Source organism: Callospermophilus lateralis, chromosome 2 (genome assembly GCF_048772815.1).
Source record: "Callospermophilus lateralis isolate mCalLat2 chromosome 2, mCalLat2.hap1, whole genome shotgun sequence".
Classification (NCBI taxonomy): Eukaryota; Metazoa; Chordata; class Mammalia; order Rodentia; family Sciuridae; genus Callospermophilus; species Callospermophilus lateralis.
In genome coordinates, this window is record NC_135306.1 from 65,631,877 (window position 1) to 65,656,071 (window position 24,195).

The 24,195-nt window shown below is 41.2% G+C and overlaps 1 protein-coding gene across 8 annotated transcripts in view; it reads right to left on the reverse strand.

Moving 5' to 3' along the window:
* Positions 1-1,532: 1,532 nt before the first annotated feature.
* Positions 1,533-24,195, reverse strand: part of Smarca2 (SWI/SNF related BAF chromatin remodeling complex subunit ATPase 2) — a 165,012-nt gene continuing 142,349 nt past the window's right edge. For 7 of the 8 annotated variants that reach the window (XM_076846022.2, XM_076846024.2, XM_076846023.2 and 4 more), the window contains 6 exons: positions 19,785-19,838; positions 10,229-10,334; positions 9,627-9,728; positions 6,903-7,035; positions 3,519-3,661; positions 1,533-2,398 (listed from right to left, as the gene is read on the reverse strand). In XM_076846022.2, coding sequence (XP_076702137.2) covers positions 2,363-2,398; positions 3,519-3,661; positions 6,903-7,035; positions 9,627-9,728; positions 10,229-10,334; positions 19,785-19,838 — 574 coding nt within the window. In that variant the 3' untranslated portion in view covers positions 1,533-2,362. The remainder of the gene's footprint in view (positions 2,399-3,518; positions 3,662-6,902; positions 7,036-9,626; positions 9,729-10,228; positions 10,335-19,784; positions 19,839-24,195) is intronic. The other variant, XM_076846026.2, reaches the window with a different exon arrangement.

The window sequence follows — 24,195 nt, forward strand, 5'->3', positions numbered from 1 at the left end:
GCCTCACCACTGTGGCATCTGAGATCACAGCTGCCATGACCCACTTACCAGGTGGGGGTCAGCCATGAATATAGGTAGTCACCACATTCACATTTGCCCCATCCACTGACAGCTCCCAAAGTTTTGCTGAAAAAGTCTTTAGTCCCCATGGTTTGTTCAAGCAGCAGATAGCGTATGCTTAGTGTATACTTTTTTTTTCCTTGTCATGATATAATGCCTACATGATAAGATGAATGACACAGACACTGTGATGAAGAGTTGAGACAGCTGTTTGTGATGACAGGTGTGTAGTGTATATATAGCATGCATATGCCAGGCAAAGGGAGGATTCATGGGTAGGAAGGAGTGGGATGGCTCTCACTTCCATTATGGAGCAACACAGCAGCGACAGGAATAGAAAACACTTCGCACAAGAGATCTTGAACCATAAAGACATTGATAGCTTTAGAACAGCAATATTTCTGAAGTCAAGAGATCACAAAAAGCACATACAATTTAGAAAATGCAGAGATGGAAGCAGGGAAAAGCTGTTATCTTTGAACTGAAACTAAATCATCTCATTAAGAAAACCTCATCTGGCTTCTTCTTTCATGGACATCTCCAGACCTCTTCTAGTTGGCAAATCCCACACCTGGAATTCATACATGAGAGATTCTGTTTAGGGAGAGGAGTTTCTCAGGGGGGCTCGGCATGGGTCAAATTTCCTTTGAGACTCAAAGTAGGATACAACATGGGCAGTTCCACCTGATTTCTCCCTTGACAATTCTAAAGGAAGTTCCCATCCACCCACTAGTGAGGAAGGAGAACGTTTTGATCCCATCATCAGTTTTCGGGAAGGATGCACCTATCTTTGGGCTGGGTTTTTGAGAACTTTAAAATAAAAGAGATAAACATGACCCATCAAATGCAAAGTACGTGCCTTGATAAGACTGTAGTCAAAGACATGTACATACTAGTCAATTTTAGGACAACTGTGAATATGTGACAATGACTTATACCTTAGAAATTAAGGAACTATGGCTATTTCCTTTTGGTATCATCATGTGACTATGGCTGACCTAATCTCAGAAGATTCATGCTAAAGAATCGGGGTAAAGTGTGATGACTAAATTAACTTTTCAATTGTTTGCAGAAAAGCAGGGAGGGAGAATAAAACGGTAATGATTGTCAGACCTTAGTAGAAAGGTATACAGGTGTGTTCTGTATATGTAAATAGCTTTAGAGACTTTCTGGTTAATAAATTGAACCTAAGCCATGAGACAAGGCTGAATGGGACTTAGGGTGGCTTGGTCTGTAGCACCATCTCTGCTATCTAGAGTCAGAGAAGCAATAGTCTCCTGTCCCTGGGAACCCACCTAGATCATTCCAGGAGACAGGCCCTACTGATCTCCCCCCTCCTCCAAGCCCTGCCCAGTTCTCTGCAGGAAACTGCCACCTCAGGCACAAGGATCTCAATCCCCTAGGACTGAAAAACAAGAGGCAACATTTGTTGAGCTAAATTATTTCTTTATTAGGAAAGCACCAACACCACATTCTTCGAAATTACTGGAATTTTATTTGCCTCAGGCTTATGACTTGCAACCAAAGACATTGTGCAAAGAAAGCAAAGATTAAGTACACTTTAGGGAGAAGGAGACAATACACATTGGTAACAGAGGAGATCAGGTGGACAAAAGAAGCCATCCAGTACACTATATAGATTGCAATATTCAATAGCGTTTTCAAAACTTTTTAAACCAAGAGAAAAAAAATTAAGCAATGTTTACAGTAGACATAAATCTTATACAATTCAAAAAGCATTTTTTTCAGATCATAGAGCATAAAATGGAAAAATGTATATGCAGGTGAAATCTAACTACTGTACATTTATCACCTATTAAAGTTGCTTATATGTACCACAGTGTAAAAAAAACAATACCGAACAAATAAAAATCTTGAAAATTGCCTGATGAAAAATAAAATAACCAGTGGCTTTTAATGGCTTCTCCTGGTTATCAGTGCTACAAAAGACAAAAATCTCATCTGAACAGGTGATAAAACCAGGCACAATCAAACCGTTACCAAATTAGACCCACCCATAGAAATATACTATCCACCCACATATTTTCCATCAAAAGCTTGTTTTAATCTTTGAATCTTTGAGGCCCATTTGGTCACAATATGTTACAAATATTTGTGTGAGTTTTTTTACACCATGATATCATATGTTTGTCGGGCACTATCCTAAAGCTAGTTTATAGATGATGAAGAAGACATAGAAACAACCCAGCACCCAAATGACAATGAACTCACTGGGCAGAAATGAGAGAGAGGGGAAAGGGAAGTGTTCAGTTCTACCATGGAAAAAGGTCCATCGGATGAATCACTCGTCATCGGTCCCACTTGCTTCTGACTGCTCCTATAAGTAAAAAAGACGAAATGAAACAAAATCCCATGTTTAAGGGGTGGGGGAGAGGCAAAGGAGAAAAGAGACGACTTTTAATGCCCCAGATCTCTTTTCTACACCTATGCAGCAAGGACAGACTCTAGGTCAAGCAGGGCAGTTCCTCACTGAAAAAGCCAAACAACATCTACAGCCATGCTGCTCCCTGCTGCCTTTCACTACAGCTTCAAAAGTTTATGGCTAATAATTTGGTTTTAGTTCTGTTTTAGAAAACTCACGGGAGAAGAGGAATACCAGGCATTTGAGGCCTGCCCATTGGTAAGTCATCTAAAGACAACAAAATTCTAAGGACACTTGAAAACACTTGGGTCAAGGGGTTAGGATAGGGGTGGGGTGGTAGTTCTGAAACTTGCCAGCCAGGCCAAAGTGGAAAATCATACTAACAGAGACACTAAGATAGAAATCTATCTTCCCAGAAAGAAAAATACAGAGGGGGTAGACACCAAGGAACCTGAGTTCCTCAGGCAAGTGAACAAGGTGGAAAGCAATTTAGAAGTGTCTGCCATTGTTCTATTAAACAGGTGAGCTTTGTGCACTAGACTGGGTCACACCACCCAGGACTGAATCCAGCCCCATGACCTGGAGCAAAACACATATGACCTAAGAATTGGCTTATTATAGCATGCAATATCTTGACAGTGACATCTTCCACATGATGCTAATGCAAGCATTAAATATGCACCTATTTCAGGGCTTAGCTCAATAAATGCTGCCTGAATTTTCCAAATATTAAAAATAACAGCTCTAAGTATTTGATTGTATGGCCCCTTAGGTAGCAACACAAAATTGACACCAAACTTTTGCTCTTTCTTTAATCATTAGTTCATCTAATCTGCTATACACTAGGCACCATGCTGGGTGTGATAGATATAAAATATTAATCAGCCATGAAGAGAACTGTAAGCGCGTACACGAGTAAGGAGGGAGGAGGGAAACTGATTCAGAAGCATTTCATTTTTTAATACTATAAGAATAGCATTTGGGGCTAATATATCCCTTGTTTTAATCCTGCAGCTCTGTTCAGATCCCTCCTCGAGGAACCTTTCAGGCGAGAAGGGGTGAGCATGACACTTACATTTTCATCCTGCTCTTCGTCGCTGTCAAAATCGCTCACTACAGGTTTGGCTTTTCCTCGATTTGGCCTTTTCTTGCCCTTTCCTTTGTCTCGGCCTTTCTCCTCTTTTTTATTGAGCTTGATTTTCACCTTAACAGACTTGGCTACAACGAAAAACAAAACAGACAAGGATGAAGATTTTCGAAGGAATCTTTTTATAGAGAGTAAAATGATCCCACCTGGAGAACAAACCAAATGTCCCGGAGTGCCCAGAACCTCCCAAAGTCCTGTTCTCCTTTCCAGCTGCTGCTTGCTTTCACAGGAATGTGCCTCTGTGTGAGAAATTAGTCACACAAAACAGTGACAGAGAAGCAGATGTCTCAGAGGTGACTGGATCCTCTCCCTTTCTCCTAGTGGCTAAGCAAGGACAATGAAGCGTGTGTGCAGTTATTTAATAGAAATTTTGTATTAAAAAATAAAAGATAATAAATGAAGCCAATACTTTTACAGTGTAGATAACTCTAATTGATTTAAAAATAGTCAACTAGAGTTGAATAGTATTTTGAATGACACAGGCATAAAATGGAAAGTAAAATCAAGACATGCCCTTGAAAATTTCTTTCCCCCTTCTCTCTCCCTACAGTCAGTTCTCTTTCTGGTAATTATTTCAGTGGTGGGGACAGTATAGTCCTACAACCACTTCTCTGTGTGTGTGTAATATTTTATACACTTGAATCTTCATAGTCCTTACCTTGCTTTTTACTTACATGTGGGGCATTTTTTATCTAGCACTTAAAAAGTTTCCATCTTATGGTACATGTCATTTGACCAGTCCCACAGTGTTGGGTGCTAAAGCTTCCAGCTTTACTTCGAGGACAAATGAAGTGAATCTGGATATTAACCTAGCTTAGTAGAATTTGCAAGGGGGCATGGCAGACATATCCACATGGTACATTTCTATCAGTGCCCAGTCAAACTAGCCATCAGAATGACTGCACTCGTCTCCATTCTCACTTTGTGAGAGTTCAAAGTGCTGTGGTACAGACACAGGTATGTATCCTGACCCACGAAAGAATCTGTTCCCTGGCTTCCTGGGACAACCATCCATTGATAACACATTCAGTAAATGTGATGGTGAGGTTACTGGGAACATGGGGCTCTCACTTAAACCAGTTTTCAGCTTTGCTAGAATATCGTGTTTGGTAGGTTTTAAGGCACCTGGAGATATTGTACAGGGGGGAATCAAAGCTGTGGAAGGAATCTGAGAATGAGAAATCTTCAAATTTCTTTTGTGAGGTGAATGAACCCACAAAGCATTTACACAAAACCTCCTGGGGAAATGTAAACTATCAAAAGAGGTGAGAGTAAGGTTATTTTGAACTAATGTCATGGCTGCATGGGCCCTTCTTCTATCTCAAATGAGACAAGAGCTACAAATCCTAGTACACAAAACGGAATTCTTACTCTAGCTTCTATTCCTTATATATCCAGATGTCTGCAGTTTAATTTGCTATGAGATGGTGAGCCTTGGGTGTAGCAATTTAGCACGAGACAAAAAAAAAAAAAAAAAAAAAAAAAGATTAATGGAAGTGTATAAAGATATGGGAAGTCCTTTAAAAAACTTAATGCCATCAGCCACTCATACAGGGCATTTCCTTTTTTGGGGGGGAGGATTGGGGGATTGAACTTACTCAATCACTAAGTGACATCCCCAGCCCTATTTTGTATTTTATTTAGAGACAGGGTCTCACTGAGTTGCTTAGTGCCTCGCTTTTGCTGAGGCTGGCTCTGAACTCGAGATCCTCCTATCTCAGCCTTCCAAGCCACCAGTATTCTAGGCAGATGTATAACTGCACCCGGCCATACAGGGCATTTCTGAGTAATGTGGAAAGAAAACATGAAGTGTCTTCATCTATACAGGGTACATCTTCTGAACCCGGGAGTACAGAAATCCATGTGAGGTATAAAAGAACAGAAGATTGGCAGTAAAAGCAAGAAAACACATCTTCAAGAGCATAATTCAAATGAACCATGGGACACTAAAGTTATAATGCCTGTGTGCTAGTGAATTTGAAAAACCCACCTGACAAGCTGCTGTGGACAAGCAGGCTAACAGAGCAAACCATCAGGTTAGTCCTACCAATAGCTGTCTAAGGTTTTCTTATGTCAGCATATGTACACCTGAAACGTTCTCAGTACCAAATTGAGAAAGGTTAAATTCATGATAAAAGGCAAAATCAATAAAAAACAATAAGAGCAGGTAAGGGTGTGGAGAGAGGTACTTAGGTGTGTGGGTGAGAAGGTAAACAACTTTGTGGCAATATGTATGCATCAGAAATTTTAAAAATGTTTTCATGGCTGGGAATGTGGCTCAGTGGTGAAGCACTTGCTAGCAGGCAAGAGACCTGGGTTCTAATCCCCAGTACAGCAGCCCCTCAAAAAAAGTTTCAATGATTAGAAAAGCATTATTTAAAATAAAGGCCCAATTCAAGTGTAAAATTAACATATTTTGGTACACTCATTAATGAATGTTATTAATATATCTTGATGATGAACAACACTCATTGCTGTGGAATGATACAAACGTGTACAAAATACTGAGAAGAAATTTCTCAAAATGTTGAATTACATATTGGCTAATGAAATTGTAGAAATTTTTTTAAAAAAATATGCTAAGACAACAGTGCTAAGTATATAATTAGAAACAAGCCTAGAAAGTTTCTTCAAGTATGGCCTGAGTGTACAACAGTATGGACGTAATTCATGAGGTGTATTGAGGGCGGGTATGGGGTAAAAACAATTAGAAGAAATTTTAGAACTTTGAAGACAGCTTTTACCTTTGAAATATTAATACTGCCTTGGTATAAAACACAGAGGGTATCAAAAATATCTTAAAGTAATATTTTAAAAACAACTAATGCAAAAATCCAGGATGAACAAAATTTTAAAGATCACAACAACAGCCTCTCACACACACAAAAAAATTCTGACGAATACAATGGACCACGGTTTCAATTCAGTTTGACACATTCTCAAAAGTGTGGCTTGTGAGCACCAGTTTCCTGTGGGAACTTATTAGAAATGCAGACGTAGATGTGTGAGTTCCACCATAAGTTACTGAATCAGAAACTTGGGTGGAGCTTAGTAATCTACACCCTCCGAGCCCTCTAGGTTTCTGAAGTAGTAGTAGGTGAACTTCACACCAAGTTTGCACTGACCTTCAAAGGCACCACTCCAGGAGTGCTCAGTTCTTTACATGTTTACCTCAATTTTAAGATGAGGAAACCTGAGCAGCACATGGCCTAAGGTTGCCCAGCGAGGACAAAGCAGACTATGAGCATCTGAAGAAGCACTTGTACAGGTAGAAAGGTGCAAGGCAGCACAGGGACCAATGCCCAGCCTTACCCTCAGACTCGGATTCTTCCTCCTCTTCCTCTTCCTCCTCCTCATTGCTTTCTTCCTCACTCTCTTCCTCTTTGGCAATTTTCTGCCGAGCGCTCTTAAACACTGACTGTAAGACGATGGAATCTTCATAGATCTGAGGGGTCAAAGTGGCATCTGTCAGCTGAGGACCCAAGATGCACAATCTCGGCATGCTCTTCCTTATGCAACTCACACCAGTTTTGTATTTCATGAATGACAGTGGAAACATCATCAGCTGTTATGCCCACGTGAAAACCCAACAGACCCAAATATAGGCACACACATTCCTACAGGACCAAGTCCAAATGCAGTTAAAATCATTTCAAAGCGTGTGTGTGTGTGTGTGTGTGTGTGTGCGCGCGCGTGCTTGGGGGAGACAGGTGGCTCTTTATAAAACCATATTTTTTATTTGAATTGTTCTATTAAACACAATGGTAATACCATGGCAAAGCCACCTTCTTTAAAATGCTATTTCCTGTTACTGAACTTATCAGTGCTGGCCAATAATCATTCAATCAACACTTTACTTTTTAGAGTACGTAATGCATACACCTTGCGCACAGCCTTGTGTAGGTGTTGAGAAAGAAAGTTCAAAAAAAAAAGAAATTTAAAACAGAAGTTCTATATGATCCAGCAATCCCATTTCTGGGTATTTATCCAAAATAATTTAACAACAGGGTCTTAAAGATATCTGCATTCTCACGTGCTTAAAAGTGTTCTTTACAATAGCCAAGAGCTAGAAGCAACCCAAATTTCTATAGATGGATGAAAGGCTAAAATGTATATACATAGAGTGAATTATTATTCCATTGTGAAAAGCAAGGAAATCCTATCACATGCTCAAACATGTATGAACCTTGAGGACATTATGCTAAGTGAAATAAGCCTATCATCAAAAACAAACACTGAGATTATTCCATTTGTAACAACTCAAGCAAATTAGAGTGATAGTTAGCAATAATTAAGGTAGGGGAGGAGGAGAGTTGTTAGAGACACAGAACTTCAGTTCCACAAGGTGGAAAAGGGAAAAGTCCTATGGATCTGTTGAACAACCATGCCAAAAAAAAAAAAAAAAAAAAAAGGAACTTTTAATAAAGGAAAAAGAAATGTATTCCTTAAGAAAGTGGCCAGGTAACATGTGGTAAGCAGCAGCAAGCACGGTAGGAAAGTAAAGGACCAAAGGAGAGAGAACACTGTGGGAGGGGGCTGCTGGGTCAGAATTTGCCAGAGACATCAGTGTTGATGGATCCTAAGGGTGAGAAAGATACCATAAGGTGTGAAAGAACAAAGGGGAAAGGTGGGGAGTTCAGAGTAAAAATGATGCAGCTTGTACTGAATCAAAGCCAGTTCTTTGGCTATGCTGCTACACTCTGCAGGATCTTACCATCTTGTAAAGATGTAAATGATTCACAGAGTCTCTGTATACCTTACAACTGCAGGTGAACCTAGAGTGATCTTAAAAATGCTAGTAGAGGTACATGTGAGAAAAGCAGATGTCTAGGGGACCCATCTGATTGGAGCATCAGTGGCAGGAGATGAAGCTAGAGAATGAGCCCTCCCCAGAGGTTATTTAAGTTCACTCTGGATGGTGTGTCACTCAAAACATGGGGCAGCAAAGGCGTAGGGTAAGAAGGTGGTTGAGAAAGAAACTAGTATCCAGGGCAGATTAGAAGGAAAACCAAGCAAGAGCCATTTGTCACCCCATTTCAGTTGTGAGATGGTGAGAGAATGGACAGATGGTGAACTGGATGCATATCACAATTAATAATGCCATACTGACATAAAGAATCCAAAGATCTATCTACAGATGAAAATGAATTATTCCCCAAAGGCTCTTTTTGCTGACTCTTCTACTTCCTCTGTCTTGCCTTTCATAACTTTCCTCAGAGGGTCTCATGCCATGGTGAAGGTAACAGTACTATTAACCTGGAAATGCAGAATCTGCTCAAGGCACATTCTGATCTGATGAATGGAACTGACATGAAGGCAGACGAGTAAGATCAGGAGAGCCGCTGAAGGAATTAGGTGGTGGTGTGACACTGCATTAACTGGCAGCCACCTTGACCTGTCATGTTGTTCTTTCTTCTTCACTGGGCATGAGGACAGAAATACAAAGAGTGAGTTCTTAAGACAGGGTGAGAGTAACTGAGGTGTAATTAAAGTCGAGGTGCCCTTCTCCTCATTATTTTGATATTTGATTATTTGTCACTTATATACTCTTAGACTTGATAAGTGAAGTGAATGTAAAGAGAATTGCAATTGGGCTGACAAAAAGATTCTTTTTTTTTTTTATTAAGAAATTAGAGGCACTCTATGCCTCTGTGTTTAAAATCATGGTATGTTCAACTCCTGATGCCAGGTTATGATAAAATGAAGATAAATATAATCCAATACCTAGTCTCTATAAAAGCAAAAACAGTACTGCAGGCTTTCAGCATTACCTTAAATGACTGACTTGAAGTCCTCCTCTAATTATAAGACAAGCCTCGAAGGGAAATGCAAGGAGACAGCACAGCTATGGCACAAAGGTAATTTGAAAATGCCAAAACCTCAATTGACTTACACAGGGAGCACAGAATACAGCTTTTTAGTTTTTCACTCTCCTTCTGGTACAGTATGGCAGTGATTCATAGGGTAAAAGTTAAAAGATTCGCTTGAAGGAAAGCAGGCACATGCTTAAGGTTAAAAACTCAACTAGAGACACACCTGTGATCCCTCCAAGTTGAAGGTCTGGGCGTTGTGACAGAGAAGCATGACATCTTTCTCCAGGTCTCCCAGGCTCCGGTACTTATGATTACGAATTCTTTCCTGATGGAAATTTTGGGGGAAAAAAGTGAAGAGGACAAATGCAACAATTATTAGTTGGTTAAGAAAGTCAGACTCTCCCTCTGTCTACACAGCACGGGGCCCTGCCAGGGGTGGGGACTTCACAGCCCCAGGGGTAAAGTTCACTGAGACCACCCTCCCACTAGTGTTCCTTGGTGTGTGTTGGGGGGGGGGGGGTGGAGGAAGGAGCATAGGATGGGGGACAAGAGTAGCAATGGGAGGGGAGAGTCTGAAAGGTCTTCAATAAAAGGCAACATAACATAACACAAGCTCCCAACATGAGTAACAGACGCGTTACATACATGAGTAAGTAACATGCATGGGAAGGCACAAGGACATCCCCACCTTTCTGGTGGTATGCCCTCTGTAGATCTCAGGTGGTCAGACAGGATACCACTGCTGAGCCCCAACTACACAGTTCAATGAATCCACATGTCTGCTTTATTTAGTTGAAGAATAAAGTTAGTAAACAAAATATCTACCTTTATTTTTTTGAAATCCACTGGCTTCCTAATTAATTCATAGTACTCTGGTAATTCTTTCCTGGAAGGTAACTGAATGAAGACTTCACTGAGCTGTCGCCCTGAACTGCAGGATGGGTGAGACAAACAGAAACAAACCAGATCAAGCACTCCTCGGTAGAGGTTTTATTTCAGAAAACGTCAACAAAGCAAATTACATCCCATGCCTATAGACACGGGTCTTTTTAAGTTGAGGAAAATCCCAGAACTATGCTGGAGATTAGTGCCCCTCCCTTGTGCCAACTTCAAATCACATTAGAACACAATTAGATCCCCACTTCTGTAACACATAAGATATGGGAAGTGCACTGGGGATTACTTTCAGACTGAATCTCTCTCGTTATGAGAGAAATATTTTAAATAACCTATTCAGCCAAAAATTCCATTTTAAAACGAATAATAGAGTTGGTTAAAAAAATGCATAAGGCATTATTTCTATACTCCTTTGTCTTCAAAATTCACTTTATATTTAGAAAGTAACTCAATATGTTAGAATACACTGTGGAAAGCCAGATGAAAAGCTTTTGCATGCACCCGTGACTATCTTTTTGGTCTTGTTCCTTCTTGAATATTGTACATACTGAGCTGCGCATACCTTTGTCACTTGCCCCAGGAAACCCTTCATCTTGCCTAATGGCACTTATCTGGGTGGAACAATTTATGCAAAAAAAGAATAAACATAGTTGGCAAATGTGGATGCTGCCTGTTTGTAGAATCAGTGCTGTACCCTTCCCCAAATTTGTGGTGGGTTTATTTAAAAGCAGCTTTCAAAGTGACACATTCTTAGCATGCTGCAATTTTTGAAAAACAGCCTGCAAAGCAACAGAAGCCTTTCATATCCCTTAATATTGGAAAGCGTCATGGTTAAAGGAACAAAGATATATAATTGAGGTTCAAGATCCTAATAACTGATTTGGCCTATTCAGATCAATAACAGCTTGTGATACATGGTATAGTCATTTTCCACAAAACTCTCACTCTCCCTTTATGATGCCATCTCTAGTTCCTTTGTGCAGCCGGAAACAAAACAAAACAAAACAAAAAAATCAGAATCACTGCCATGTAGATTTCAGGTGATTCCAGGAGTGTGTGGGAATGCGGGAAGGCAGTGGCAAAGCACGAGTGGCAATATGCTGTTTTAACCCACAGTCCCAGTTACACAATTAAAAAATAATCCTAATGACAGTTATCATAAAAGAGGCATGCGCAGTAACTCAAGTGGTTGCCTAGCAACCAGCGGGGGAAAAGCTGAAGTGCAAAAGGGGCCTGCATAAATTAACCGAAAATCCTCTGTCAAAGGGATGGGCCAGTTTTTCTGCTATACTGGGTCACTGTTTTTTTGTTTTGTTTTTTAATGCATATATGGGCCTCATGAATACTAAAATCGGGGGCAAACAAGAGGTTTGTAAAAAGGAGACTAGGGAATTGGATTTTTACATTATTGTGGCAAGAATTAAGGTGTTCTTTCACCCTCCTACCCCCCGCCCCCCACCGGCTGCAGGTTGAGAAATGCATTTGTATTTCTGTAATTTATGCCATGTAGTATGTGGCCCAGATGATTTTATTTACTATCACCTTCAATACAGGGCCACGATTCCTGATATATTTTTCTACCATTCTGAGATTTATACACACAAACATTTTACCTATTTCAAATAGGTAAACATAGGAAAGGCAATTGGGAAGAATTATAGATAGTCATTTTTCTCGGAGTGGCTTCTTTATAATTAGCATTCTTTATAACCTAGCATCAACCCAAAAGTCAGACCTCTTTGTAATCACAGATTTAGCACCTGACCCTCCATGGCATCTTTAGTGTCATTTTCTACATTGCCAACAGATGGTGTCATTTTTCTATTGAGAGATTAGAAGCACATTTTTGCTTTGAACACCTGTGATGGACATACCCTTCATTTCAACTGTGCTACTGGTGAAATAAAAAGTAAGTGGTATAGACCAAGTGTGCAATAAAACTCTAAGAGAGGCGCGATGGCAACAGCAATCTTGGTCTGCTGTCTCTGTCTCTGAACCCTAGAACTCCCAGACCCTATAAGGAGACAAGTCTGGAGTTATCCGTGCTCATAAAGGAGAGAGCTGAATGTTCTCAGACTGTGTGCCAATACTGTAAAATGAGAAATAAACAAATTTATTCTGTTTCAAAAATAAGGTCCCATTGGACTCGATCCTCCTATTCTACTTTTCCCCGCTCCTAAGAACAGAGGACATGGGCAAAAGAAAAACCTAGAAGCCACCCAAGAAAGCTGTCTTGACTACATTGCTTTCTTTATTATTCAAATATCTAAGTGCCCACCAGGACGTGACTCCCCAGTTTGTCTTACTGGCCAACTTCTCTGCTATGGCAGTATGACCAATCCCTTCTTTATGACCCATTCCAGGTCACCAGCATGGACCCATCTCTCATTCCATGGTTGGAAGTTTCTTTATGATTTTTTCCTTCTTCAAATATCTCATGATCCACCCAGGATCAAGAAGCCATTCTCTACAAAAATGGAGGAAATTCTCCCAATTATATTTAACTCTTGGTACCTCACTGATCAGAAATCCATTCTTCTGTGTTTTTCTCTCCTTCCCACAGAGTGCAAATATTTTACATGTACGCAAACCCTTCCCCATTCTTGCCGGAGCAGTGGCTCCCCTGGTATCACAGACAGGAAAATCTGGGGTCCTAGGCAGCATATAGCTTTCACATAACTAACAAAATGAACTCAGGTGGCAGAAACATTTGCTAATGGATTGCCACAGTAACTTGCTTTTATTCAAAATTACAGGTTAAATTAAAAAAAAAAAAAAAAAGAGGAAGTAAAGCAGCCTGACACAGTTTTGAATTTCCTGGGATTTCCTTCTCAAACTGGAGCCCAGCAAAGGCTTTTCAAACTGTTTTTCAGTGCCAGAATTTTTTTTTTTTAATTTAAACTATAAAACAATGGACTAATTGTATAACGGTTTACAGAAGGTGATCTGATTTTGTTGAAACACTATCCTCCCCTCCAGGTATTTTCCATTATGTTATTTTACACAATTTAAGGCCTAAATAAATTGCTACTTTGAAGTACACTGCTACCCATGGTGGGTCCACGGAAGGTTTGGATTTCAGATTCATTTCATACAATGACCCATTCCAAACTACAAAGTGTGACTCTGCTAAGAAAGGGGTGTGGAGGCAGTACAAATTTATTGGATTTAATAATTTTCAGGTGTGAGTGCCAAGCACCTTGTCTCTCCAGCAAGGTGAACGGGCACAGGGACATGCCAAGATGTCATATGTGTGAGATGGAAAAGCCTATGGACCACTTGCAAATGATGGTTTGCAAGCCCTGCATGCACAGCCCACCCACACACCCTACTGAGATTTAATTTGTTATGCTTCATCTGGAAACCAATTTTTTTCCCATTACCTCCACAAAGCAAAAGGCAATATTTTCCTATCTATCCAAAATGACTGTAAAAATGGAGACTGCATATATTATACACTTCACATAATTATCAGCTTTACCATTGATGACATTTTAGGTATAGTTCAGCCATGCTAAAGACCGGCTAAGAAAACCTATTCCTTGAATGTACTGACTGCTATGTCTTTTGATTATTTTTTTTTTCAAAAGTACAATGCAAGAAATTTGATACTGGGTGAGGGTCTTTTATTTTTTTCTCCTCTATTCTTATTTATTTATTTTTTACCTGCCCAAGCTGATTGACTGACAATTTCAAATAGATAATTCTGAAAAAGAGATCTTTAACCAAAGCTGAAATAAGTTTTATCTACAATAACTAGTAAAGGTAAAAATGTAATTCTCTTAACCCCATAAGAAAATGATGTCATGATTTAGAATACTCACTTGGGGTCAAAAGAATTTCACAGAAAAGTTACAGTCCTGAAGGAATCATACATAGAAAATCATATGGGGAGAAAAGTTTAACGGCTGGATCAACATTTCAGGGCAGTAGGTGAAAAACCATGCTTTCCAGGATCAGAATCCTAAGGAGCTGAATACAGACTGCTGAAGAACTTCCCCAAGATCGCAGTGGCAGCCCCTTATTCAGAGAAGACTCAGAAACCTGAGTTGGTTCCAAAATAGGTGTTGCAAACACTCAGTATTCACTACAGACATCTCATCTGATTGAGAATTCATAACAAACTTGGAACCTGACCTCCAAGGCTCTGGAAGCACAGGAGAAGCAACAACAAAACAGCAGGATGGGGATAGATCTGTTTTCGGTTATGGAATTGGTAGTTGTTAAAATCCCCCTAAGGATCAAGACAGACTCGCTACATTATGTTCCTCAGTTACCAAGAAGAAAAAAGGTCCATCTAGCTAATGTGAGGCAGAGCTAGAGAGATGTCAGGAGATGTTAAGGCCCCACTAGCCTTTGCAAGAAAAGCCCCAGGATTTTACCCACATTGACAGGCACACTCTGAAGCATACTTTTACTTCTGTCATTTACTCTAGGCTGCAACAGATAAAAGATGTAGACATGAAGATGTCCATTAGAGGATTATTTAAATTAATTAAATGATTCAAAGCAGCTGGAATGTTTAACAACCAGAGAAAGGACCAGAGAAATGGAATGCTAGGGATTCTACAGTTGTGTGCTTTTAAAGAATGGAAAAAATGCTTGTTATGACATTTAAAAAAAAAAAAAACCACCCACAGGCTATAAAATTGTAAGTGAAGGACAACTTCATGGTTTTTAAACAGACATAGAAAAGGACCAGAGGAGATATGCCAAAGCATAAACAAACATTAATAATGGATTCTAACTCAACAAATGAAGATTTATAATCAAATGTAATTTAGAACCATACTATCCATAAAGTTGGTCTCAAGACTTATTTGGTTACCTTCTTGAAAAACATGCTCAAGGTAAAGAATCAGTTTTATTTTTCTTAAATAAATGATATCTAAAGGTCATATGACCAACATTTATTGTATCAACAAGGACAGCACATTTTGCCAACTGGCACCATGTTAATGCTACCAGTAAAGCCAAATAAACAAAATAACTACATTAATATTTCACCTAAGATAGTCCAACCTTAAGAACCTATTGTACAAAATTCTTAGCTATTTCTTCAGAATTCTGTTGCTGCATTTACCAGTCACGGGTGCTTGCAAAAGAACATGAGCTTTAGAAAAGGGTTTTTGTTGTTGTTGTTGTTGTTGTTTTTATTAGTTTTTACCTTTTTTGACAAGCATTTTGAGTAGACATTTTTGAGATTTACCACCTATCACTTGACTTTTAGAAATATTGACTGAAGACGTCTAGTTTTCTCCCCTTTTTCCCTTAACTTGACATTTCCTAATAGCAGGTAGAAGCTTGGAATTCTCACTGTCCTCTATCTAAACATGACGGCTAAATGGGCTGCTGCCTCCCTGAGCAGCCAACTGCTCACTTTCGCCACCTCGTCTTGGAGACCCGCTCATGTCTCTTAAGAATGCTTTCCTTCCAAAGTGTTGGGGCAGAGCTTCCCCCTTCTACTTGAATATTCTCACCTTTTATCTGTGCTGTGTCTCCATTCCTTAATGGCAAAAATGCTTTGAAGCTTTTGGCTGAATTGTGACCAAACTCAAAAGCACAAAGCTTTTGCAGACAAAATCAAATACCTTTCCATCTGTGCCCATCTCCAAAAGACTGCTTTGTTCAAAGGGTGGGCTGTGGCAGGTACCAGAGCACCACTTTTCTACAATGGCCAATTTAGTAAACTCTTAAGACAGACATATGAGTGGTAAATCTAAGTAGGAAAAAAGAGGCTTCCCGTGAAAATATAAGAACACATATACCCAAATAACTGTAACTGCTCTGAGAGCAATCCATTTTTTTTAATCAAAATATTTAAGGAATGGTTTTGAACATGGTTTATCTGCCCAGTTTAAAAAAAAAAAAAATCCATTCTGGTATTTCTATCCAGGACTCTTTCCCCTCCAAGAAGGATCATTAGTGCGGGTGCTGGTCTGGAGCAAGAGAGGCAGAGACCCTGGGAAAAGGGCCTTCAGGGATAGGGTAATGTTGGAAGCTAGGGGAGGCTTTCTATGCTTCTGAAAGCAGAAGGACTAAGTGTATTTGTGGGTTACCCACCTGCTGTATGTGGGTATAATTGGCTGAGCACCATAAATAAGTGTCAAGTCACCAGGAATCACAGCAGCCTGCTCCAGTAAGCAGTTAAAGAATCAGTATTTGTAATGAGGGCAAAATAAAGCACTGAAACCCACATTTCCATGAGTAGATTCTCTCTGGACGAAATGTCATATCTGAGCTCTAATTCAGTACTTCCCAAAGTGTACTCTACAGCACACCTGCTTAAGAGATGATTAATGGTGTACCTTGAAAGGAAGGTTCACTGGTCAAGATGAGTTTGGGAAACAGAGTTAAAAAGCTTACTTCCTAGCAAGGCTCCCCAGTCTCTGACTGAACTGGGACTCTGCAAGAGGGAGCTGGAGGTGTAACATTGAAAGACCACATTCTGGGAGGCATTATCCCAGCCAAGGGACCAGGCTTTGACCTCACTAGGCTACTACTTCACAGGGCAAACTGTCAAACCTATTCTGGGTCCAGAGTGTCTGATACACAGAATGAACAAAGAATAGCTCTTCACCTAGAGCTGGAATTTCCTAAAAATCCCCTTGATTGCACTGCTGTTTCACAGCAATTTCTCTGTAATCTAATTAGAACTGCTAAAGGCAGAGGTGCTTGGGCATGATAGACTGTCATAGCAGTCTGCCTCCCCCATTTAAAGGAATACAGAATGTTTGGTGCTAAAGATGCTAAAAATAAATTTTGTCTAAAAGACTTCGTTGGCTGATCCTGAAGGAGTGGTCAATACTAATGACATAATCAAAATGGCAAGGGCTGTTAATAGCCAGTCATGGAGAGAATTTAGGTTTCCTGTTGTGGAATATGTGGGGCTGGGTTACTACATACACACGTGTGCATACATGTATCTACCATACCTCACACACGTCAACCCTCTTTGCATCTACACTCCTATAAACATTACCACCACCATTCACTTATCACTCAGAAAAGAAAGCCAAGTTATCTAAACCCTCTGCTCATATTCAGTGTGCCCCAAGCCTATCATTCATACCTGGAGTATGTCTTCCTACCCACTGCCACTTCCTTATTTGAAGGAAGTATCCTCTCCCACCTACCATGCCCCTAACCGATGCCTCCTTTACTCCATCTTCCACTATCAGAGTGCTATTTCCAAACATGAGTGCATCCATGTTCCTTGTCTGTCTCCTCAAACAGAGCTCTTGAAAATCACTGAAGGTGCTCAGAGACTCCAGTCCTGGAAGATAACACCTGCATCCCTCAGATCGGCTCTTCTGCCTCTCCAGCCTTGTCCCCTGCTGTCTCCTTGCTACCTTAAACCAGCCACCTAGTCACACTGGGCTATCTGTGGTCTCTAGAGGAAGCCTGCTTTCCATACTTCCATGGTTGCCTACACCCATGTACCAAACACATGGTCTCTGATCCTCCACCCCCATCAGCTATTCTAGTTGGGCAACTCCTATTCCACCTCAAGTGGACTTGAATTTTTTCCTATTCCTGCCTCATCTCACCCCACGGCTCCTCTCCACACCTGAACCTTATTCATATTATTATTATTATTTTTCTTCTGCAGTGCTGGGAATGGAACCTATTGCCTGGTGCCTCCTGGGCAAGCACTCTGCCACTGAGCTACATCCCCAGCCTGCAATACTTATCATATAGCTCTTTCCATCTGAGCTTTACAGCACTCCATTTTATTTATTTATTTTTACCATTTTCAAAATTTGAGACTGATACAGAAAATGCTTAGTGATTTGGAACACATGAAAGATTAAAAAAAAAATTCTCTGAAGGAAGGGTTAATTCATCATAACAGAGCCTCTGAACATCACGTTGTCAGCTCAGGCTTATGGGGAAAGGAAGCATGTGTGACAATTAGGGACAAGACAGGTTCCAAAAAGCCCTGAGGAGGCAGGCACCAAGCCCCCTGCTCTGCCTCTGGAAATGACAGTTTGAATGTACTTAGTGAAAATGGATTTATCTAGGTCCTAAGTACATACAGTTATATTAACTGCCCTCAAAAAGCCCAGGCATGACATTGGGAGCTTGCAATACCCTTTAAAGTTATTAATCCACTTTACATGGTCACATGACCACTGTGACGGAAGAGTGGAAAAGGGGCAAGTGAAAAAGGATCTGGGGCGGTCCTTGCTCATGGGGATGGGTGTTTAGCCTGTGTCATGGTACTAAGGTCATCAGGCTCCATTCTAGGTGGTGGAGGTAGATGTACCCACCAATCAATTCCTTTATTTAAACTGTCCAAACTTACAAAGTCAAGTGTTTGCTGTTTCAATTTCCAAATGCAAATCCAGACTGAGTTTTGTTCCCCTCCCCCATAATGGCAAAAATGGGGCCATTTTCTCAGTAGACACTAAGGTATGTATGTTTAGTTTCTAGCATTAATCATTGTTTACTGAACAGCAATAAAAAAAAAACATTAGAAATTGTCAATCTTGTTCACCAGTTTCATCTCCACACATGCCCAGATAGGTACAAATCACCCACAGTTCATAACTCCTTATATAAAGAGGAATACCATAAATGGTGGTCAGTATTCATCCTGAAATAGAGGATACAGCCTCAGTTCTTTCCTTCTGGCATTAGGGGAAAAAACCAAAGTGGTGTAAAGGATGTTATGGGATCAATTGACAGAGCTGGAATATGGATGGCAAAGCAATGTACCAATATTTCCAAAAAGGACAGCCTGATTGAAAAGGGCAAAGAAAAGCTGGTTTCAAATGTGGATAGCAACTTCTCACCCTGGTGTATCAGGCATGCCCGTCTCTCTCTCTCTCAACCAACATCACCCAGTTCTCATGACCTCTCTAAGGGGAAAGCATTCCTGCTTCCCATCCAACTGAAGCGAAGGTGCACAAAGGTTAGACAGACTGGCCTAGAATGCTCAGCTCCCTAAGCGACAGGCAGGCCCAGCAGTCACACCCAGAAAGCCAAGCCAGCGCACACAGGAGGCAACTCAGCAGTGGGGCTGCACACCCCCAGATCCACTCCAGAATGCAGAACAGCGTGACCAGGCCCGCCACTTCCTGTTGCACAGGATCAAGCCACCACAGGTGCTCTGCATTAAGCTTCTAAACCAAGCACAGAGCCAGGAGACCCATGGAACACACACCACAGGCTGTGGTGGGAGGGGAGGCAGGGAAAGCCATCTCTGAGTTGCTGCATGGGGGCCGACGTTTAGATGGTTCCCACCACCTTTGAGAGGCATGCACAGATGCTTCCAGATTAAAACACAGCACAAACAACTTCAAAAGCATGACAGATGTCTATGAATATCTGTGCCGGCATTCCCCCCACTCTCCATGTTGGGGCAATTGAGAGGCGACCAGAAAATTTTGCTTCCAAAGGCTGATTCTTTGAATCGGTTCATTCTTGTACCAAGGGATACCTGTATTCAGAGGCATGGGAATACAAGACAGATCCTGACCTGTTTCCTTCTATTTCCAACTGAGAATTACTGGGCACCTTCTCCACGTTACACCTGTGGTAGAGTAGAAAGAACACTAGAGTCAGAAGACCTGGATCCTCCTCCCCACCTGGCTCCTTCCTCCCAGGCTGGGCCACCTGGAGAACTCATTTCACTTTCCAAGCCTGTCTCCTCATCTACCTGTTTGGTTGGGAAGATCACACAGGGTGATGTTTGAAACCTCCATCTGAAGAAATACACAATTCTCCAAAACTGAGGGGAAATGTATTTCCTAACCTCTCTGGACTTTTCCCACTTTGTCCTGTTCCCTTAGCCCCATTTCCCTCCACACATATCCCATCCATGGTTCGAGAAGCAATGGAGGACTGATGACCACTTGCTAGAGGTCTGTGAGATCCTGCAAAGGTGATGTCAGCTCATCTGCATCTGGAACCTCATTTTTATGATGGGGATGATACTTACCTCAGAGAGTGGCTGGTGACATTAAGTAGGATAAAGCGGCTTTGGTACGGCAGCCAGCATATAGAGGGTGTTCCAAGCATCAGCCAATTTCAGCCTCCAAACACCAACTAAGCAGGCAGCTCTGCTTCCTAGAACTCTGTTCTTTTTTAAGGGATCACTGAATGAGTGATCTTCAACTGGAAATGAAAATAAGCTGCCACCTGAGGGCTTCACCCTTCTACAGGCCTCTTCAGATGAGGATTTTTGACACTGCAATGTGAGTGTTCCTTTGTGTGGTGGCAGAGAGCAGCTGTCAGGTTGGACACATCCTAGAAAAACCCTCTGTCCCATCTAGATCTTACTTGAGGCAAAGAAGGCACCCTGTGGCAGACATGGCCTACACCCGCCCTCCACAGAGCTGCTGCCTCACTCTGCCTTTGAGGCCAAGGCATTCAGAGAGGGACCAGCAAGAACTGTGGAGTGGAGGCATGAAAGTGCATGCTATATTCCAAATATACAGAATTAATTGGAATGTTGAAGGCACACAGAAGACCAGGAACACGCTGGAAAAGAAAGCTGGCAAGGTTAGGTTCAGAAGGTGAAAATGTTTTTCCTATATTAGGGGAAGCTATTAAAAATTCTAATTGTTATTTTTGTGTGTGTGTGTGTATGGTACTAGGGATTGAACCCAGGGGACTGAACCCAGGGGTGTTCCACCACTGGGCTATATTTCCTGTCCTTTTTATTCCTTATTTTGACACAGGAGCTTGCTAGCTTGCTCAGGCTGGCCTCAAATTTGTGATCTTCCTGCCTCAACTTCCCAAGCAACTGGGATTACAGGCACCACACACAGCTGAAAGTTCTTAAATAAGAGGATGACATGATCAGATCATGTGCCTCAGAAAGAAGGCAGGATGAGGAACGGACTGTAAGCAGGACACACAGGCAGACAGCAGCTGTCCTGGGCCCAGCCAAGGGGGAAAGAGCCTAATGAAGATGGCCTGAGAGGAGGCCGAGGAGGGAGCTCCTTGGAGAGGGTTCTGAGTGTGTCCAGGAGACTTGTGTCTGAGTGTATGTCAGAAACGAGGCCCAGAACTGGGAAAACTTTTGATTTCACATTTGGGACCTCAGGCTTATGATGGTATTGGCTGAGAAGATCTAGAAGCTGAAGCTGACCGTGTTATCTAGAAAATGCAACAGCGAAGGAAGACGAACCTGAACACTAACACTCTGCCAGGCATTTTACAGAAGATGCTTAAACAATCCAGAGACAGACAGGACTGATTCTATGATCTGAGTCTGAGATTACAACTCAATGGGGACACCAGGTTCTGAACAAAGGGAATTCTAACAGAATAATTTCAAATCATTCTGGTAAAGAGTACACATAAAGTCAGAAATCTGATTGTACTTCATTTTTTCTTTCTAAGCCAAACAAAAACAACAAAGAATGTTAAGTAATGACAGACTTGGTTCTCACGTGTGTGGTACTGTTTTCAGAAAGAGAGTGAACACTGGTATGAAGAGTTCATTAGATTGAAGCCTTATGATAATAATCAAGGCAAGAAAGTCTTCCACCCAGGAGAGACCTAAATGCACTTCTAGTGGGATACTTTGGAGAGAAAACCTTGGAGCAAGCTAACATTTTGTTTTAATCAGAGTCTAGCCCTTCTGGAGAATGGGTTGATTATAAGTGGGCCTTCAAAAATAGTAACTTAGTCTTACAATAAGGGAAATACTACAAGTTATTATCCAGTGTATAGGAGTTAAACAAGTACTATTGGTACAATTAGATGTATAAAACACCAAAAAAGGTACTAGAATGGAATGAAATTGTTGCCTTTATTTTCTCAGAAGAAGGTCATTATAATGGTCTAATATTCCCCCTTCCCCCAAATGACCAATTCCATATATGGCCATTGTATCCTCACATAATTGGGTTCACATGACCTTGCCTTCCTTGAATTCCCCAGGCCCATTCCGGGACATCAAGAAAAGACTGTTGTCCTCCACTGTGTGGTGAGCTTGCAGGGGCAATTGCCTGGAGTGCTGGCTTTGTGGCTGGATTCAGCAGTACAGGTTGGATATAACAATGTGGGAAACATTTCCAGGATGAATGAATGATTTCCCCCAAAGAAAGGAGAGCTAAATTCAGAACAAGCTGGGGCCTACTATGATTCCTAGAGATACCATCAGCCTTATTACAGTCAGAGGCAGGAGGAACACAGGCCCAGCCTGGGAAAGAGTAGAGTCTAAAGAGTGAGAGGGAGGCAGGAACTGCGTGGCTGCCATCCCTGTGGTCCCATTTTGTGCCAGCAGTGATCACTGCATCCCTCTTCAAAGCTGGACCTGAGCTGGGCGTGGTGGCACACACCTGTAATCCCAGCAGCTGGGGAGGCTGAGACAGGAGAATCACGAGTGCAAAGCCAGCCTCAGCAAAAGCCAGATGTTAAGCAACTCAGTGAGACCCTGTCTCTAAATAAAATGCAAACAGGGCTAGGGATATAGCTCAGTGGTCTAGTGCCCCCGAGTTCAATTTCTGCTACCCTCACCCCTCCAAAAAAAAAAGTTAGACCTGACATCCACACTCTGTGCCAAGAAGAATACACCTGCAAATAACTCATCTTCATATAATTGGGAGAGTGGGGAGGTGAGGACACTCTACTCCGACTCTGCTTCCAGATTCTTCAGTAATGAGAACAAAGCTTGCACTGGAAAAGCAAGGCTTAATAAATGCAGAACAAAGCTCCTGATAGGAGGGTTGATAAAAAGAGCATATCAAGGCGCTTCAAATGAGTTCAAGTGTCCAGTTGCAAACTAATTACATCCTGAAAGAGTGTGTAGATTGCTTCTGCTAATAATGTGTAGGAAATCACAGAGAATGGAAATGGAATCAGAAGACTGGAGATAAGCAAATGTCCCAATTTCAAAATGAGAAAGAAAACCTGAGACTGTTATACTTGATGTTGACCCTTGGTAAAAACTTAGAAGAAATTATTCAGATACCATGGGGCTATTTAGAAAAGATAAATAACATCATTAGGTACCCGTAGGAGGTCTCTAAGAAAAAGCCAGGGCAGGCTAACCTCATTTCACTTTTTCCGCAGGGTTTCTGGGTTGATAGATCGATTGGAGAGGCTACAAACATGTTGTATCTTGGCTTTAGCCTTTCCTGATAACCTTGAGAAAGGTTAGATAAATGTAGGTGATAAGGAGGCATGACCTTATGAGTTGACTGATGGTTCATCAACTTGCAGGACTACTGATATTCATGTCAGCCTGCTGTGATTTTCAGGGGCATGTCATATAGCCCTGTCCTCTCACCTTTAGAAATACCTCAACGATAATTTATATTAAATCTTTAGATGACAAAAATTGAGAAAAGCAAGAATACATAATTTTTCAAAAAAAAAATGGAATATAAATTTAGAGTTACATCAACAGGCAAGAACAATGTGACCAAAAGCAATAAGGAGGAACAACATATGGATAAGTATAAAATAAATAGGTCAAAAAACTTAACGCTCAGTTCAAGGCTAACCTTGGCATCTTTTGTTTGAGAAAAGACCTGCATGTGTATTCGGTGGGGGAGTGGGATTTCACCAAGTGATGTGTTAAACATAAATTAACTCTATGTCAAGGCCTCTGGAAAAAATTAAAACACTCCTGCATCCTGTTAACCGAATTTTGATGTCCAGAATAAGCAAGGTAATCACCCCCAGCTGCCAAAGTACCTTTGGAGTTCTGGGTGCCATGTTTCAAATGGGACACTAAGAAAAGAAGAATGTGCCTGTGGAGGTGGACTAGTAGGGCTAAAGTCACACTCAGAGAGCAAAGGGAGGTGTTTCAATCTGAAAAAGGTCCTGCACTTGAGATGCCCACTTATAAATATTTTAAAGGACATTTCTTGGATGAGACTGAATTCACTCTCTGAAGGCACAAGTAGAACAAACAGTTAAGAAGTCAGAGG